The sequence below is a fragment of the Ranitomeya imitator genome, chromosome 1 (genome assembly GCF_032444005.1).
Source record: "Ranitomeya imitator isolate aRanImi1 chromosome 1, aRanImi1.pri, whole genome shotgun sequence".
NCBI classification, from domain to species: domain Eukaryota; kingdom Metazoa; phylum Chordata; class Amphibia; order Anura; family Dendrobatidae; genus Ranitomeya; species Ranitomeya imitator.
In genome coordinates, this window is record NC_091282.1 from 1186421930 (window position 1) to 1186440537 (window position 18608).

At 42.9% G+C, this 18608-nt stretch overlaps 1 protein-coding gene across 2 annotated transcripts in view; it reads right to left on the reverse strand.

Annotated features, from left to right (window-relative positions):
- SORCS2 (sortilin related VPS10 domain containing receptor 2) overlaps positions 1-13754 on the reverse strand; it is a 1198559-nt gene extending 1184805 nt beyond the window's left edge. For both annotated transcript variants that reach the window (XM_069744776.1, XM_069744775.1), the window contains exon 1: positions 13386-13754. In XM_069744776.1, coding sequence (XP_069600877.1) covers positions 13386-13673 — 288 coding nt within the window. In that variant the 5' untranslated portion in view covers positions 13674-13754. The remainder of the gene's footprint in view (positions 1-13385) is intronic.
- Positions 13755-18608: the final 4854 nt, after the last annotated feature.

The following is an 18608-nucleotide window of genomic DNA, read 5'->3' on the forward strand; positions in this document are numbered from 1 at the left end:
AAAGGAAAAGTGTTGGAGGCAAATTGACAGCTGCCAGATGTGAACAAGGGGGACGTAAAGAATGAGAGCGATGGCGCCAAAGAGTATATACCGTACAGTTGCTAAGGTGGGGCCCCGACATGGGATACTCACCACACATGAGGATATGAACACACACACAAAATGCGCCACACACTACCACGTGCTTGAACACATATCACCCTCAGCACACATTTCACCACACATACACCAACCTCGCCACATAAAAGTCCAAACACAAAAGTCGCCACTCAAAAATCGCCACGCGCAGAACTTGCCACATGCAAAAAATAGGCTCACACAAAACTCGCCACAAGTGCAAAACTCACCTCATGGAAAACTCGCCACACGCAAAACTTGCACATGCGGAAAAATTGCCACATGCACAAAAGTTGCAACACATGCAAAATTTCTTCACACAAAACTTGCACATACTCAAAAGGCACCAGACATAAAACTCGCCACGTGCAAAACTCGCCATGCGCAAAACTTGCTGCACACAAGTTGCTACACTAATCTGTCACATGCAACTCGACACACAAAAAGTTGCTACACGCATGTTGCCACACAAAACTCATCTCACAAAAGTCGCTACATGCATGCCGCCACACGCAACTCAACACACACAACTTGACAAACGAAACTCGCCCTAAAACACACACAAGTCTGGTCTTATCCTTCAAAAATAAAAATCTGATTAATAAGCAGACAAACTACAACAAATGTACCATATAGGAAATACGGCAGCTGTCAGTCACATGACCTGTCTATTATGTGTATGTGTGAGCTAATATATACTGCCAGGGGGAGGGCTTCCTGTTGGCTGGGGATTTATCAGGCTGCCAATTTAGCTTACAAATACTGAGGTAAAAATACTGAGCAAATAACGTGTGAACGAGGTCTAATACAGGAGGAGATGACACACAAGTATATACTATATACAGGGGAGATGACACACAGATATATACTATATACAGGAGAGATGACACACAGGTACAGTGGGGCAAAAAAGTATTTAGTCAGTCAGCAATAGTGCAAGTTCCACCACTTGAAAAGATGAGAGGCGTCTGTAATTTACATCATAGGTAGACCTCAACTATGGGAGACAAACTGAGAAAAAAAAATCCAGAAAATCACATTGTCTGTTTTTTTAACAATTTATTTGAATATTATGGTGGAAAATAAGTATTTGGTCAGAAACAAACAATCAAGATTTCTGGCTCTCACAGACCTGTAACTTCTTCTTTAAGAGTCTCCTCTTTCCTCCACTCATTACCTGTAGTAATGGCGCCTGTTTAAACTTGTTATCAGTATAAAAAGACACCTGTGCACACCCTCAAACAGTCTGACTCCAAACTCCACTATGGTGAAGACCAAAGAGCTGTCAAAGGACACCAGAAACAAAATTGTAGCCCTGCACCAGGCTGGGAAGACTGAATCTGCAATAGCCAACCAGCTTGGAGTGAAGAAATCAACAGTGGGAGCAATAATTAGAAAATGGAAGACGTACAAGACCACTGATAATCTCCCTCGATCTGGGGCTCCACGCAAAATCCCACCCCGTGGGGTCAGAATGATCACAAGAACGGTGAGCAAAAATCCCAGAACCACGCAGGGGGACCTAGTGAATGAACTGCAGAGAGCTGGGACCAATGTAACAAGGCCTACCATAAGTAACACACTACGCCACCATGGACTCAGATCCTGCAGTGCCAGATGTGTCCCACTGCTTAAGCCAGTACATGTCCGGGCCCGTCTGAAGTTTGCTAGAGAGCATTTGGATGATCCAGAGGAGTTTTGGGAGAATGTCCTATGGTCTGATGAAACCAAACTGGAACTGTTTGGTAGAAACACAACTTGTCGTGTTTGGAGGAAAAAGAATACTGAGTTGCATCCATCAAACACCATACCTACTGTAAAGCATGGTGGTGGAAACATCATGCTTTGGGGCTGTTTCTCTGCAAAGGGGCCAGGACGACTGATCCGGGTACATGAAAGAATGAATGGGGCCATGTATCGTGAGATTTTGAGTGCAAACCTCCTTCCATCAGCAAGGGCATTGCAGATGAAACGTGGCTGGGTCTTTCAACATGACAATGATCCAAAGCACACCGCCAGGGCAATGAAGGAGTGGCTTCGTAAGAAGCATTTCAAGGTCCTGGAGTGGCCTAGCCAGTCTCCAGATCTCAACCCTATAGAAAACCTTTGGAGGGAGTTGAAAGTCCGTGTTGCCAAGCGAAAAGCCAAAAACATCACTGCTCTAGAGGAGATCTGCATGGAGGAATGGGCCAACATACCAACAACAGTGTGTGGCAACCTTGTGAAGACTTACAGAAAACGTTTGACCTCTGTCATTGCCAACAAAGGATATATTACAAAGTATTGAGATGAAATTTTGTTTCTGACCAAATACTTATTTTCCACCATAATATGCAAATAAATTGTTAAAAAAACAGACAATGTGATTTTCTGGATTTTTTTTTCTCAGTTTGTCTCCCATAGTTGAGGTCTACCTATGATGTAAATTACAGACGCCTCTCATCTTTTTAAGTGGTGGAACTTGCACTATTGCTGACTGACTAAATACTTTTTTGCCCCACTGTATATACTATATAGAGGAGGAGATGACATACAGGTACATATATATACAGGAGAAGATGACATACAGGTATATACTATATACAGGAGGAGATGACACACAGGTATATACTATATACAGGAGCAGATGACCTACAGGTATATACTATGTACAGGAGGAGATGACATACAGGTATATGCTATATATAGAAGATGACATGCAGGTATATACTATATACAGGAGGAGATGACACACAGATATATACTATATACAGGGGAGATGACACACAGGTATATACTATATACAGGAGGAGATGACATACAGGTATATACTATATATAGAAGGAGATGACATTCAGGTATATACTATATATAGGGGAGAGGACACACAGCAGGTATATAATATATACAGGAGGAGATGACATACAGGTATATACTATATACAGGAGATGACATACAGATGTATACTATATATAAGGGAGATGACAAACATGTATATACTGAGGTGATGAGGTGAAAATGAGAGGTGTGAGGTGAAAATGAAAAGGTGTGAGTGCAAAATGAGAGGAGTGAGGAAAAATAATGGAGTGATCAGAAAATGACAGATGTGAGGTTGAAATGACAAGTGTTAGGGGGGAATGAGAGGAGTGAGGGAGAAAATGAGAGATGTGAGGGAGAAAATGAGAGATGTGATTGGGAAAATGAGAGGCGTGATGGGAAAATAAGAGAAGTGAGGTGCTATAACTAACCACAGATATTTACTATGCCCAGGCAACTCCGGGCTCTTCAGCTAGTTCTGTATATAATTCTCATCAATCAATAGCATAAATAGATAATAGATAGATAATAGATAGATAATAGATAGATAGATAATAGATAGATAATAGATAGATAGATAATAGATAGATAGATAATAGATAGATAGATATGGGATAGATAGATAGATAGATAGATAGATAGATAGATAGATAGATAGATAGATAGATAGATAATAGATAGATAGATGATAGATAGATAATAGATAGATAGATAGATAGATAGATAGATAGATAGATAGATAGATAGATAATAGATAGATGGAGAGATAGATAGATAGATATGGGATAGATAGATAGATAGATAATAGATCGATCGATCGATCGATCGATCGATAGATAGATAGATAGATATGGGATAGATAGATAGATAATAGATAGATCGATAGATAGATAGATATGGGATAGATAGATAGATAGATAATAGATAGATAGATCGATAGATAGATAGATATGGGATAGATAGATAGATAGATAGATAGATAGATAGATAGATAGATAGATAATAGATAGATCGATAGATAGATAGATAGATAGATAGATGATAGATAATAGATAGATAGATAGATAGATAGATGATAGATAGATAATAGATAGATAGATGATAGATAGGTAATAGATAGATAGATAGATGATAGATAATAGATAGATAGATAGATAATAGATAGATAATAGATAGATAGATAGATAGATATGGGATAGATAGATAGATAAATAGATAGATAGATAATAGATAGATAATAGATAGATAGATGATAGATAGATAATAGATAGATGATAGATAGATAGATAGATAGATAGATAGATAGATATGGGATAGATAGATAGATAAATAGATAGATAGATAATAGATAGATAATAGATAGATAGATAGATAGATAGATAGATAGATAGATAGATAGATAGATAGATGATAGATAGATAGATAGATAATAGATAGATAGATATGGGATAGATAGATAGATAGATAGATAGATAGATAGATAGATAGATAGATAGATAGATAGATAGATAGATAATAGATAGATAGATAGATGATAGATAGATAATAGATAGATAGATGATAGATAGATAATAGATAGATAGATGATAGATAGATAATAGATAGATAATAGATAGATAGATAGATAGATAATAGATAGATAGATAGATGATAGATAGATAGATAGATAGATAGATAGATAGATAGATAGATAGATAGATATGGGATAGATAGATAGATAAATAGATAGATAGATAGATAGATAGATAGATAAATAGATAGATAGATAGATAGATAGATAATAGATAGATAGTAAGATAGATAGATATAGATATATACACATACAAACCTATGCACACGCGTATATAATTAAAGCATTAAGGATAATTTTATATATATATATTGACAATATTTAATAGACGTATTAAAGGATTATCAATTCTCTGGATAATTGGACAATTACACTACAAGTCCAAATTAAAATAGTAACACAAAATGATCCACTAGGCCGTGTTCACATGAAGCATAAAATCTGCATTTTTTTCCCAGCTGCTCTTTTTTAATGGAAAATCCGCTGTCTTTACAGTTCAAGCAAACCCCTGTAATAACACATTGTCGGTAATGCTTTTCATAACTCCGGGTTATTACATGGCAGCAGCATTTTTTGCTGTAAAAACCCTGTAATATTTCAATCCGCGGAGTGTCATCACTGGTCCTCCGTGCTCGGCCTTCCGCCTCTGGTCTCAGAGCATGAAATGCCGGATTACAGGAACCTCACTGCACGATTCCATTATTCACAGCGCTGATTAGCATTTACATCTATATAATAGTAATCATTTATCATGATTGCTGCAATCACGTCACATACAAGCATTCGGCAGAAAATATCGGAAACATTTCCGCAAAACCATGGAGGTCTATGGGTCCAGGAAAACAATCGGACAGCACTAGGATGACCTCGGTCCGATTTTCACCGATTGTCACAATGGAGTCATTTTGATATTTTTTTGATTTCTCCGGGTGACACAGTGACCGCACTCTGAGCAGAATAATGGGTCTGATTTTCAATGAGGCGTCAGCCTGTGTTCACACAATACATGCCCAGATGCAGATTTTTTTTTTATGTGATTTTTTGAAAACGCTGTATATTTCTATTGCATGTAACATGACTCGCGTGTACATTAAGGGTCCCACGGCTAGGGGGACCCACTGCCCCCACATCGGCCCGTGTGCTAACAAAGGGTGTCACTGGGGGGAGTCGTTTTCCTGAAAAGTTTCGGATCTCATCAGGTTCTCCGACAGATTAACTCGCATTATCGGACATCACAAGTCTGAGCATTTACTGAGAATGAATGAATGCTAATCCATAAAAGACTACACAAATGCAATGCAGGAGAAAGCAATTTTGTTCAGATATTGATCAATTCTACATTTACAGTTACTCGTGCCTCCTGTCACTTGTAGTTCTCCAATGGTTGGAGTGCAACAACTACAAAAGCAAAAAAGAAATCACAGCCATGAAGAAGGAATGACCTGGCACATGCCTCAATGCTCCCAACACTGCTGGGATTTATTCCCTGGATCAAGGCGAGACATTGAGACCCCCAGAGAAGGAGCAGACAAGAAGAAACCAATCGCTGCAGAGAGACCCCCGATGGCCTTTATGCATTAATGACATGTATACAGAATAAACAATGTCACCACAATAATGACAGTAACAATATGGAGGGTAACTCGTATCCCAACCGGTCCTGGAGCTGATATATACTTTATACCAAATCATGAAAAACAATGGTGACCCCCGGGGAATGATCAGCGGCAGCGGCACATCAGCAGCCCCCCGGTAACTGGAAGCAGCAGATCATTCATCAAGTCTGACAAGTGTCACCATAGACTGATAGGCAGCGAGCGCAGAACAATACATAGTGACCAACAGCAGCAACAGCAATGATGGCAATCACAAGGAAGCATAAACATGCCAGCGGGCACGACTGTACAGCATGGGCACCTATGGGGCATCTCACTAATGAGCATGGACAGTAATCCGGCATGAACTAGAGGAATAGAAAAGGGCATTCATTCAGACAACATCTCAATGTGTAAGTGGGCAAGTCACCCTGGCAGCACAGGCTAGTGTATAGGCATCTATCAGGGCACATACAGGGGCAGCTCACAAAATTAGAATATCACCAAAAAGTTCATTTACTTCAGTTCTTCAATACAAAAAGCAAAACTCGTATATTATATAGAGTCATTACACACAGAGTGCTCTATTTCAAGTGTTTAGTTCTGTTAATGTTGATGATTATGGCTTACAGCCAATGAAATCCCAAAAGTCATTATCTCAGTAAATTAGAATAATTAACAAAAAAACACCTGCAAAGGCTTCTTAAGTGTTTAAAAAGGTCCCTTAGTCTGTTTCAGTAGCTCCACAATCATGGGGAAGACTGCTGAACTGACAGATGACCAGAAGGCAGTCACTGATACGCTCCACAAGGAACGTACATTTTGCATTTCATTTGGAAATCAGGGTCCCAGAGTCTGGAGGAAGAGTGGAGAGACCACAGTCCAAGCTGCTTGAGGTCTAGTGTGAAGTCTCCACAATCAGTGATGGTTTGGGGAGCCATGTCATCTGCTGGTGTATGTCCACTGTGTTATATCAAGATCAAAGTCAGCGCAGCCATCCACCAGGAAATTTTAGAACACTTCATGCTTCCATCTACTAGCAACCTTTTTGGAGATGGAAATTTCTTTCTCCAGCAGGACTTGGCCCCTGTCCACACTGGTACAAAAGTACCAACATTATCACTGTGCTTGATTGGCAGCAAACTCGCCTGACCTTAGCCCCATAGAGAATCTATGGAGTATTGTCAAGAGGAAGATGTGAGACACCAGAACCAACAATGCAGATGAGCTGAAGGCTGCTATAAAAGCAACCTGGGCTTCCATAACACCTCAGCAGCGCCACAGGCTGATCGCCTCCATGCCACGCCGCACTGATGCAGTAATTGATGCTAAAGGAGCCCCGGCCAAGTATTGAGTGCATTTAATGATCATACATTTCAGTAGGAGAACATTTCGGATTCTAAAATTATTTTTCAAGTTGGTGTTATAAAGTATTCTAATTTACTGAGATAATGACTTTTGAGTTTTCATCGGCTGTAAGCCATAATCATCAACATTAAGAGAAATAAACACGTGAAATAGATCACTCTGTAATGACTCTATATAATATATGAGCTTCCAAAGACATACAGATAGGAAATTTAGATTGTGAGCCCCAACGGGGACAGCGATGATAATGTGTGCAACCTGTAAAGCGCTGCGGAATAAGTTAGCGCTATATAAAAATAAAGATTATTATTATAAAAATAAAGATTATTATTATTTCACTTTTTGTATTGAAGAAATGAAATAAATTAACTTTTTGATCATATTCTAATTTTGGGAGATGCACCTGTAAGTTAGGAAGAGCATGTACAGTATATCAGGCCATCACCTCATGTGACCCCACACACCTGTACCAGGACACTACTGACAGTGCATAGACCTGTGCCAGGATGTGTAACTGGCAATGCTAGTCTATATGCCAGGGAATTTAACTCTATCAGTATATAGAGATGTACATGGCATTTGTGTGGCAGTATATAGAGATGTACATGGCAGTTATGTGGCAGTATATGTGGCAGTATATAGAGATGTACATGGCATTTATGTGGCATTATATAGAGATGTACATGGCACTTATGTGGCAGTATATAGAGATGTACATGGCATTTGTGTGGCAGTATATAGAGATGTACATGGCAGTTATGTGGCAGTATATAGAGATGTACGTGGCATTTATGTGGCAGTAAACAGAGATGTACATGGCAGTTATGTGGCAGTATATAGAGATGTACATGGCATTTGTGTGGCAGTATATAGAGATGTACGTGGCATTTATGTGGCAGTATATAGAGATGTACGTGGCATTTATGTGGCAGTATATAGAGATGTACATGGCATTTGTGTGGCAGTATATAGAGATGTACGTGGCACTTATGTGGCATTATATAGAGATGTACATGGCACTTATGTGGCAGTATATAGAGATGTACATGGCATTTGTGTGGCAGTATATAGAGATGTACATGGCAGTTATGTGGCAGTATATAGAGATGTACGTGGCATTTATGTGGCAGTAAACAGAGATGTACATGGCAGTTATGTGGCAGTATATAGAGATGTACATGGCATTTGTGTGGCAGTATATAGAGATGTACGTGGCATTTATGTGGCAGTATATAGAGATGTACGTGGCATTTATGTGGCAGTATATAGAGATGTACATGGCATTTGTGTGGCAGTATATAGAGATGTACGTGGCACTTATGTGGCATTATATAGAGATGTACATGGCATTTATGTGGCATTATATAGAGATGTACATGGCAGTTATGTGGCAGTATATAGAGATGTACATGGCATTTATGTGGCAGTATATAGAGATGTACATGGCATTTATGTGGCAGTATATAGAGATGTACGTGGCATTTGTGTGGCAGTATATAGAGATGTACGTGGCATTTATGTGGCAGTATATAGAGATGAACGTGGCATTTATGTGGCAGTATATAGAGATGTACATGGCATTTATGTGGCAGTATATAGAGATGTACATGGCATTTATGTGGCAGTATATAGAGATGTACATGGCACTTATGTGGCAGTATATAGAGATGTACATGGCATTTATGTGGCAGTATATAGAGATGTACATGGCATTTATGTGGCAGTATATAGAGATGTACATGGCACTTATGTGGCAGTATATAGAGATGTACATGGCATTTATGTGGCAGTATATAGAGATGTACATGGCATTTATGTGGCAGTATATAGAGATGTACATGGCATTTATGTGGCAGTATATAGAGATGTACATGGCACTTATGTGGCAGTATATAGAGATGTACGTGGCATTTATGTGGCAGTATATAGAGATGTACATGGCACTTATGTGGCAGTATATAGAGATGTACGTGGCATTTATGTGGCAGAATATAGAGATGTACGTGGCATTTATGTGGCAGTATATAGAGATGTACGTGACATTTATGTGGCATTATTTAGAGATGTACATGGCACTTATGTGGCAGTATAAAGAGATGTACATGGCACTTATGTGGCAGTATATAGAGATGTACATGGCATTTATGTGGCAGTATATAGAGATGTACGTGGCATTTACGTGGCAGTATATAGAGATGTACGTGGCACTTATGTGGCAGTATATAGAGATTACGTGGCACTAATGTGGCAGCATATAGAGATGTTTGTGGCACTTATGTGGCAGTATATAGAGATGTACGTGGCACTTATGTGGCATTATATAGAGATGTACATGGCATTTATGTGGCAGTATATAGAGATGTACATGGCATTTATGTGGCAGTATATAGAGATGTACGTGGCACTTATGTGGCAGTATATAGAGATGTACGTGGCACTTATGTGGCAGTATATAGAGATGTACATGGCACTTATGTGGCAGTATATAGAGATGTACGTGGCACTTATGTGGCAGTATATAGAGATTACGTGGCACTAATGTGGCAGCATATAGAGATGTTTGTGGCACTTATGTGGCAGTATATAGAGATGTACGTGGCACTTATGTGGCATTATATAGAGATGTACGTGGCATTTATGTGGCAGTATATAGAGATGTACATGGCATTTATGTGGCAGTATATAGAGATGTACGTGGCACTTATGTGGCAGTATATAGAGATGTACGTGGCACTTATGTGGCAGTATATAGAGATTACGTGGCACTTATGTGGCAGTATATAGAGATGTACGTGGCATTTATGTGGCAGTATATAGAGATGTACATGGCATTTATGTGGCAGTATATAGAGATGTACATGGCACTTATGTGGCAGTATATAGAGATGTACATGACATTTATGTGGCAGTATATAGAGATGTACATGGCACTTATGTGGCATTATATAGAGATGTACATGGCATTTATGTGGCATTATATAGAGATGTACATGGCATTTATGTGGCATTATATAGAGATGTACATGGCACTTATGTGGCAGTATATAGAGATGTACATGGGACTTATGTAGCAGTATATAGAGATGTACATGGCACTTATGTGGCAGTATATAGAGATGTACATGGCATTTATGTGGCAGTATATAGAGATGTACATGGCACTTATGTGGCAGTATATAGAGATGTACATGGCATTTATGTAGCAGTATATAGAGATGAACGTGGCATTTATGTGGCAGTATATAGAGATGTACATGGTATTTATGTGGCAGTATATAGAGATGTACATGGCATTTATGTAGCAGTATATAGAGATGAACGTGGCATTTATGTGGCAGTATATAGAGATGTACGTGGTATTTATGTGGCAGTATATAGAGATGTACATGGCATTTATGTAGCAGTATATAGAGATGAACGTGGCACTTATGTGGCAGTATATAGAGATGTACATGGTATTTATGTGGCAGTATATAGAGATGTACATGGTATTTATGTAGCAGTATATAGAGATGAACGTGGCACTTATGTGGCAGTATATAGAGATGTACGTGGCATTTGTGTGGCAGTATATAGAGATGTACATGGCATTTATGTGGCAGTATATAGAGATGTACATGGCATTTATGTGGCATTATATAGAGATGTACATGGCACTTATGTGGCAGTATATAGAGATGTACATGGCATTTATGTGGCAGTATATAGAGATGTACATGGCACTTATGTGGCAGTATATAGAGATGTACATGGCATTTATGTGGCAGTATATAGAGATGTACATGGCACTTATGTGGCAGTATATAGAGATGTACATGGCACTTATGTGGCAGTATATAGAGATGTACGTGGCACTTATGTGGCAGTATATAGAGATGTACATGGCACTTATGTGGCAGTATATAGAGATGTACATGGCATTTATGTGGCATTATATAGAGATGTACATGGCACTTATGTGGCATTATATAGAGATGTACATGGCACTTATGTGGCAGTATATAGAGATGTACGTGGCATTTGTGTGGCAGTATATAGAGATGTACATGGCATTTATGTAGCAGTATATAGAGATGAACGTGGCATTTATGTGGCAGTATATAGAGATGTACATGGTATTTATGTAGCAGTATATAGAGATGTACATGGCATTTATGTGGCAGTATATAGAGATGTACGTGGCATTTGTGTGGCAGTATATAGAGATGTACATGGCATTTATGTAGCAGTATATAGAGATGAACGTGGCATTTATGTGGCAGTATATAGAGATGTACATGGTATTTATGTGGCAGTATATAGAGATGTACATGGCATTTATGTAGCAGTATATAGAGATGAACGTGGCATTTATGTGGCAGTATATAGAGATGTACATGGTATTTATGTAGCAGTATATAGAGATGAACGTGGCACTTATGTAGCAGTATATAGAGATGTACGTGGCATTTGTGTGGCAGTATATAGAGATGTACATGGCATTTATGTGGCAGTATATAGAGATGTACATGGCATTTATGTGGCAGTATATAGAGATGTACATGGCACTTATGTGGCAGTATATAGAGATGTACATGGCATTTATGTGGCAGTATATAGAGATGTACATGGCACTTATGTGGCAGTATATAGAGATGTACATGGCATTTATGTAGCAGTATATAGAGATGTACATGGCACTTATGTGGCAGTATATAGAGATGTACATGGCACTTATGTGGCAGTATATAGAGATGTACATGGCATTTATGTAGCAGTATATAGAGATGTACATGGCATTTATGTGGCAGTATATAGAGATGTACATGGCATTTATGTGGCAGTATATAGAGATGTACATGGCACTTATGTGGCAGTATATAGAGATGTACATGGCATTTATGTGGCAGTATATAGAGATGTACATGGCACTTATGTGGCAGTATATAGAGATGTACATGGCACTTATGTGGCAGTATATAGAGATGTACATGGCATTTATGTGGCAGTATATAGAGATGTACATGGCATTTATGTGGCAGTATATAGAGATGTACATGGCACTTATGTGGCAGTATATAGAGATGTACATGGCACTTATGTGGCAGTATATAGAGATGTACATGGCACTTATGTGGCAGTATATAGAGATGTACATGGCATTTATGTGGCATTATATAGAGATGTACATGGCACTTATGTGGCATTATATAGAGATGTACATGGCACTTATGTGGCAGTATATAGAGATGTACATGGCACTTATGTGGCAGTATATAGAGATGTACATGGCACTTATGTGGCAGTATATAGAGATGTACATGGCACTTATGTGGCAGTATATAGAGATGTACATGGCATTTATGTGGCATTATATAGAGATGTACATGGTATTTATGTGGCAGTATATAGAGATGAACGTGGCACTTATGTGGCAGTATATAGAGATGTACATGGCACTTATGTGGCAGTATATAGAGATGTACATGGCACTTATGTGGCAGTATATAGAGATGTACATGGCACTTATGTGGCAGTATATAGAGATGTACATGGCACTTATGTGGCAGTATATAGAGATGTACATGGCACTTATGTGGCAGTATATAGAGATGTACATGGCACTTATGTGGCAGTATATAGAGATGTACATGGCACTTATGTGGCAGTATATAGAGATGTACATGGCACTTATGTGGCAGTATATAGAGATGTACATGGCACTTATGTGGCAGTATATAGAGATGTACATGGCACTTATGTGGCAGTATATAGAGATGTACATGGCACTTATGTGGCATTATACCAGGATAACTCTGGCAGTGTGTAGACATGTACACTGGCATGTAACTCCTGCAGAGCACACACATGCCAATGGGCACTGAGACCTCCCTTGGTGCCAGCAGGGGCTGTGAGGGGGAGTGAGACCATCAGTGTCAGGTAATGTCGGGCGGACTCACGCTGCTGTTCTCGCCGGTCCAGTGCACCATGGCTTGGTTGTGAGACGCGTCCCCCTTGAGCACAAACGAGGTGCTGAGCATGGAGATGTGGTCCTTGCTTGTAGCCCTCCCCGGGCGGGCAGCCGGAGCAGGGGCATCCTCAGTAACTCTGCTGTCAGCCTCCTGGAGATCCCGCGCACTCCTCCTGCTCACCCAGCCCGTGCCCTGCACCAGCTGCACCAGCAGGGACACACTGGCCAAGCACAGGATGCCCATAGGAGGAGGAAGAAGTGGTGCCCTCAGTGCCATGCTCCTCTTCTGATGTGGCGAGTGTCAGGCTGGGGATGTGTGTGGCAGATAGAGAGATACTGGGAGAGGAGAGAGGGTGGGAGAATGGCAAACAAAGCAAGGTTTTCCTCCTAACATTGGAGAACACTGAGCTCTCCCGAGTGGAGCTGTCAGTGGGAAAGGAATGCTGGCGCCATCTGCTGGTGACAGGGTGCAAGGCCTCTGTAGTGGGCATAGCAGCAGACACCAGAGAGCACTAGCCCTAGTAGTACTATGTACATCTGCTGGTGACAGGGTGCAAGGCCTCTGTAGTGGGCATAGTAGAGGACACCAGAGAGCACTAGCCCTAGTAGTACTATGTACATCTGCAGGTGACAGGGTGCAAGGCCTCTGTAGTGGGCATAGCAGCAGACACCAGAGAGCACTAGCCCTAGTAGAACTATGTACATCTGCTGGTGACTGGGTGCAAGGCCTCTGTAGTGGACATAGCAGCAGACACCAGAGAGCACTAGTCCTAGTAGTACTATGTACATCTGCTGGTGACAGGGTGCAAGGCCTCAGTAGTGGGCATAGCAGCAGACACCAGAGAGCACTAGCCCTAGTAGTACTATGTACATCTGCAGGTGACAGGGTGCAAGGCCTCTGTAGTGGGCATAGTAGAGGACACCAGAGAGCACTAGCCCTAGTAGTACTATGTACATCTGCAGGTGACAGGGTGCAAGACCTCTGTAGTGGGCATAGCAGCAGACACCAGAGAGCACTAGCCCTAGTAGTACTATGTACATCTGCTGGTGACAGGGTGCAAGGCCTCTGTAGTGGACATAGCAGCAGACACCAGAGAGCACTAGCCCTAGTAGTACTATGTACATCTGCTGGTGACAGGGTGCAAGGCCTCTGTAGTGGGCATAGCAGCAGACACCAGAGAGCACTAGCCCTAGTAGTACTATGTACATCTGCTGGTGACTGGGTGCAAGGCCTCTGTAGTGGGCATAGCAGCAGACACCAGAGAACACTAGCCCTAGTAGCACTATGTACATCTGCAGGTGACAGGGTGCAAGGCCTCTGTAGTGGGCATAGTAGAGGACACCAGAGAACACTAGCCCTAGTAGTACTATGTACATCTGCTAGTGACAGGGTGCAAGGCCTCTGTAGTGGGCATAGCAGCAGACACCAGAGAGCACTAGCCCTAGTAGTACTATGTACATCTGCTGGTGACAGGGTGCAAGGCCTCTGTAGTGGACATAGCAGCAGACACCAGAGAGCACTAGCCCTAGTAGTACTATGTACATCTGCAGGTGACAGGGTGCAAGGCCTCTGTAGTGGGCATAGCAGCAGACACCAGAGAGCACTAGTCCTAGTAGTACTATGTACATCTGCTGGTGACAGGGTGCAAGGCCTCTGTAGTGGGCATAGCAGCAGACACCAGAGAGCACTAGTCCTAGTAGTACTATGTACATCTGCAGGTGACAGGGTGCAAGGCCTCTGTAGTGGGCATAGCAGCAGACACCAGAGAGCACTAGCCCTAGTAGTACTATGTACATCTGCAGGTGACAGGGTGCAAGGCCTCTGTAGTGGGCATAGCAGCAGACACCAGAGAGCACTAGCCCTAGTAGTACTATGTACATCTGCTGGTGACAGGGTGCAAGGCCTCTGTAGTGGGCATAGCAGCAGACACCAGAGAGCACTAGCCCTAGTAGTACTATGTACATCTGCAGGTGACAGGGTGCAAGGCCTCAGTAGTGGACATAGCAGCAGACACCAGAGAGCACTAGCCCTAGTAGTACTATGTACATCTGCTGGTGACAGGGTGCAAGGCCTCTGTAGTGGGCATAGCAGCAGACACCAGAGAGCACTAGCCCTAGTAGTACTATGTACATCTGCTGGTGACTGGGTGCAAGGCCTCTGTAGTGGGCATAGCAGCAGACACCAGAGAGCACTAGTCCTAGTAGTACTATGTACATCTGCTGGTGACAGGGTGCAAGGCCTCAGTAGTGGACATAGCAGCAGACACCAGAGAGCACTAGTCCTAGTAGTACTATGTACATCTGCTGGTGACAGGGTGCAAGGCCTCAGTAGTGGACATAGCAGCAGACACCAGAGAGCACTAGCCCTAGTAGTACTATGTACATCTGCTGGTGACTGGGTGCAAGGCCTCTGTAGTGGGCATAGCAGCAGACACCAGAGAGCACTAGTCCTAGTAGTACTATGTACATCTGCTGGTGACAGGGTGCAAGGCCTCAGTAGTGGACATAGCAGCAGACACCAGAGAGCACTAGCCCTAGTAGTACTATGTACATCTGCTGGTGACAGGGTGCAAGGCCTCTGTAGTGGGCATAGCAGCAGACACCAGAGAGCACTAGCCCTAGTAGTACTATGTACATCTGCTGGTGACTGGGTGCAAGGCCTCTGTAGTGGGCATAGTAGCAGACACCAGAGAGCACTAGTCCTAGTAGTACTATGTACATCTGCTGGTGACAGGGTGCAAGGCCTCAGTAGTGGACATAGCAGCAGACACCAGAGAGCACTAGTCCTAGTAGTACTATGTACATCTGCTGGTGACTGGGTGCAAGGCCTCTGTAGTGGGCATAGCAGCAGACACCAGAGAGCACTAGCCCTAGTAGTACTATGTACATCTGCTGGTGACTGGGTGCAAGGCCTCTGTAGTGGGCATAGCAGCAGACACCAGAGAGCACTAGTCCTAGTAGTACTATGTACATCTGCAGGTGACAGGGTGCAAGGCCTCTGTAGTGGGCATAGCAGCAGACACCAGAGAGCACTAGTCCTAGTAGTACTATGTACATCTGCTGGTGACAGGGTGCAAGGCCTCAGTAGTGGACATAGCAGCAGACACCAGAGAGCACTAGTCCTAGTAGTACTATGTACATCTGCTGGTGACAGGGTGCAAGGCCTCAGTAGTGGACATAGCAGCAGACACCAGAGAGCACTAGTCCTAGTAGTACTATGTACATCTGCTGGTGACAGGGTGCAAGGCCTCAGTAGTGGACATAGCAGCAGACACCAGAGAGCACTAGCCCTAGTAGTACTATGTACATCTGCTGGTGACAGGGTGCAAGGCCTCTGTAGTGGACATAGCAGCAGACACCAGAGAGCACTAGCCCTAGTAGTACTATGTACATCTGCTGGTGACAGGGTGCAAGGCCTCTGTAGTGGACATAGCAGCAGACATCAGAGAGCACTAGTCCTAGTAGTACTATGTACATCTGCTGGTGACAGGGTGCAAGGCCTCAGTAGTGGACATAGCAGCAGACACCAGAGAGCACTAGTCCTAGTAGTACTATGTACATCTGCTGGTGACAGGGTGCAAGGCCTCAGTAGTGGACATAGCAGCAGACACCAGAGAGCACTAGTCCTAGTAGTACTATGTACATCTGCTGGTGACAGGGTGCAAGGCCTCAGTAGTGGGCATAGTAGCAGACACCAGAGAGCACTAGCCCTAGTAGTACTATGTACATCTGCAGGTGACAGGGTGCAAGGCCTCTGTAGTGGACATAGCAGCAGACACCATAGAGCACTAGTCCTAGTAGTACTATGTACATCTGCTGGTGACAGGGTGCAAGGCCTCAGTAGTGGGCATAGCAGCAGACACCAGAGAGCACTAGCCCTAGTAGTACTATGTACATCTGCTGGTGACAGGGTGCAAGGCCTCTGTAGTGGGCATAGCAGCAGACACCAGAGAGCACTAGTACTAGTAGTACTATGTACATCTGCAGGTGACAGGGTGCAAGGCCTCGGTAGTGGGCATAGCAGCAGACACCAGAGAGCACTAGTCCTAGTAGTACTATGTACATCTGCAGGTGACAGGGTGCAAGGCCTCTGTAGTGGGCATAGCAGCAGACACCAGAGAGTACTAGCCCTAGTAGTACTATGTACATCTGCAGGTGACAGGGTGCAAGGCCTCTGTAGTGGACATAGCAGCAGACACCAGAGAGCACTAGTCCTAGTAGTACTATGTACATCTGCTGGTGACAGGGTGCAAGGCCTCTGTAGTGGACATAGCAGCAGACACCAGAGAGTACTAGCCCTAGTAGTACTATGTACATCTGCAGGTGACAGGGTGCAAGGCCTCTGTAGTGGACATAGCAGCAGACACCAGAGAGCACTAGTCCTAGTAGTACTATGTACATCTGCTGGTGACAGGGTGCAAGGCCTCAGTAGTGGACATAGCAGCAGACACCAGAGAGCACTAGTCCTAGTAGTACTATGTACATCTGCAGGTGACAGGGTGCAAGGCCTCTGTAGTGGACATAGCAGCAGACACCAGAGAGCACTAGTCCTAGTAGTACTATGTACATCTGCAGGTGACTGGGTGCAAGGCCTCTGTAGTGGGCATAGCAGCAGACACCAGAGAGCACTAGTCCTAGTAGTACTATGTACATCTGCAGGTGACTGGGTGCAAGGCCTCTGTAGTGGGCATAGCAGCAGACACCAGAGAGCACTAGCCCTAGTAGTACTATGTACATCTGCTGGTGACAGGGTGCAAGGCCTCTGTAGTGGGCATAGCAGCAGACACCAGAGAGCACTAGTCCTAGTAGTACTATGTACATCTGCAGGTGACAGGGTGCAAGGCCTCAGTAGTGGACATAGCAGCAGACACCAGAGAGCACTAGCCCTAGTAGTACTATGTACATCTGCAGGTGACTGGGTGCAAGGCCTCTGTAGTGGGCATAGCAGCAGACACCAGAGAGCACTAGCCCTAGTAGTACTATGTACATCTGCAGGTGACAGGGTGCAAGGCCTCTGTAGTGGGCATAGCAGCAGACACCAGAGAGCACTAGTCCTAGTAGTACTATGTACATCTGCAGGTGACAGGGTGCAAGGCCTCTGTAGTGGGCATAGCAGCAGACACCAGAGAGCACTAGCCCTAGTAGTACTATGTACATCTGCAGGTGACTGGGTGCAAGGCCTCTGTAGTGGGCATAGCAGCAGACACCAGAG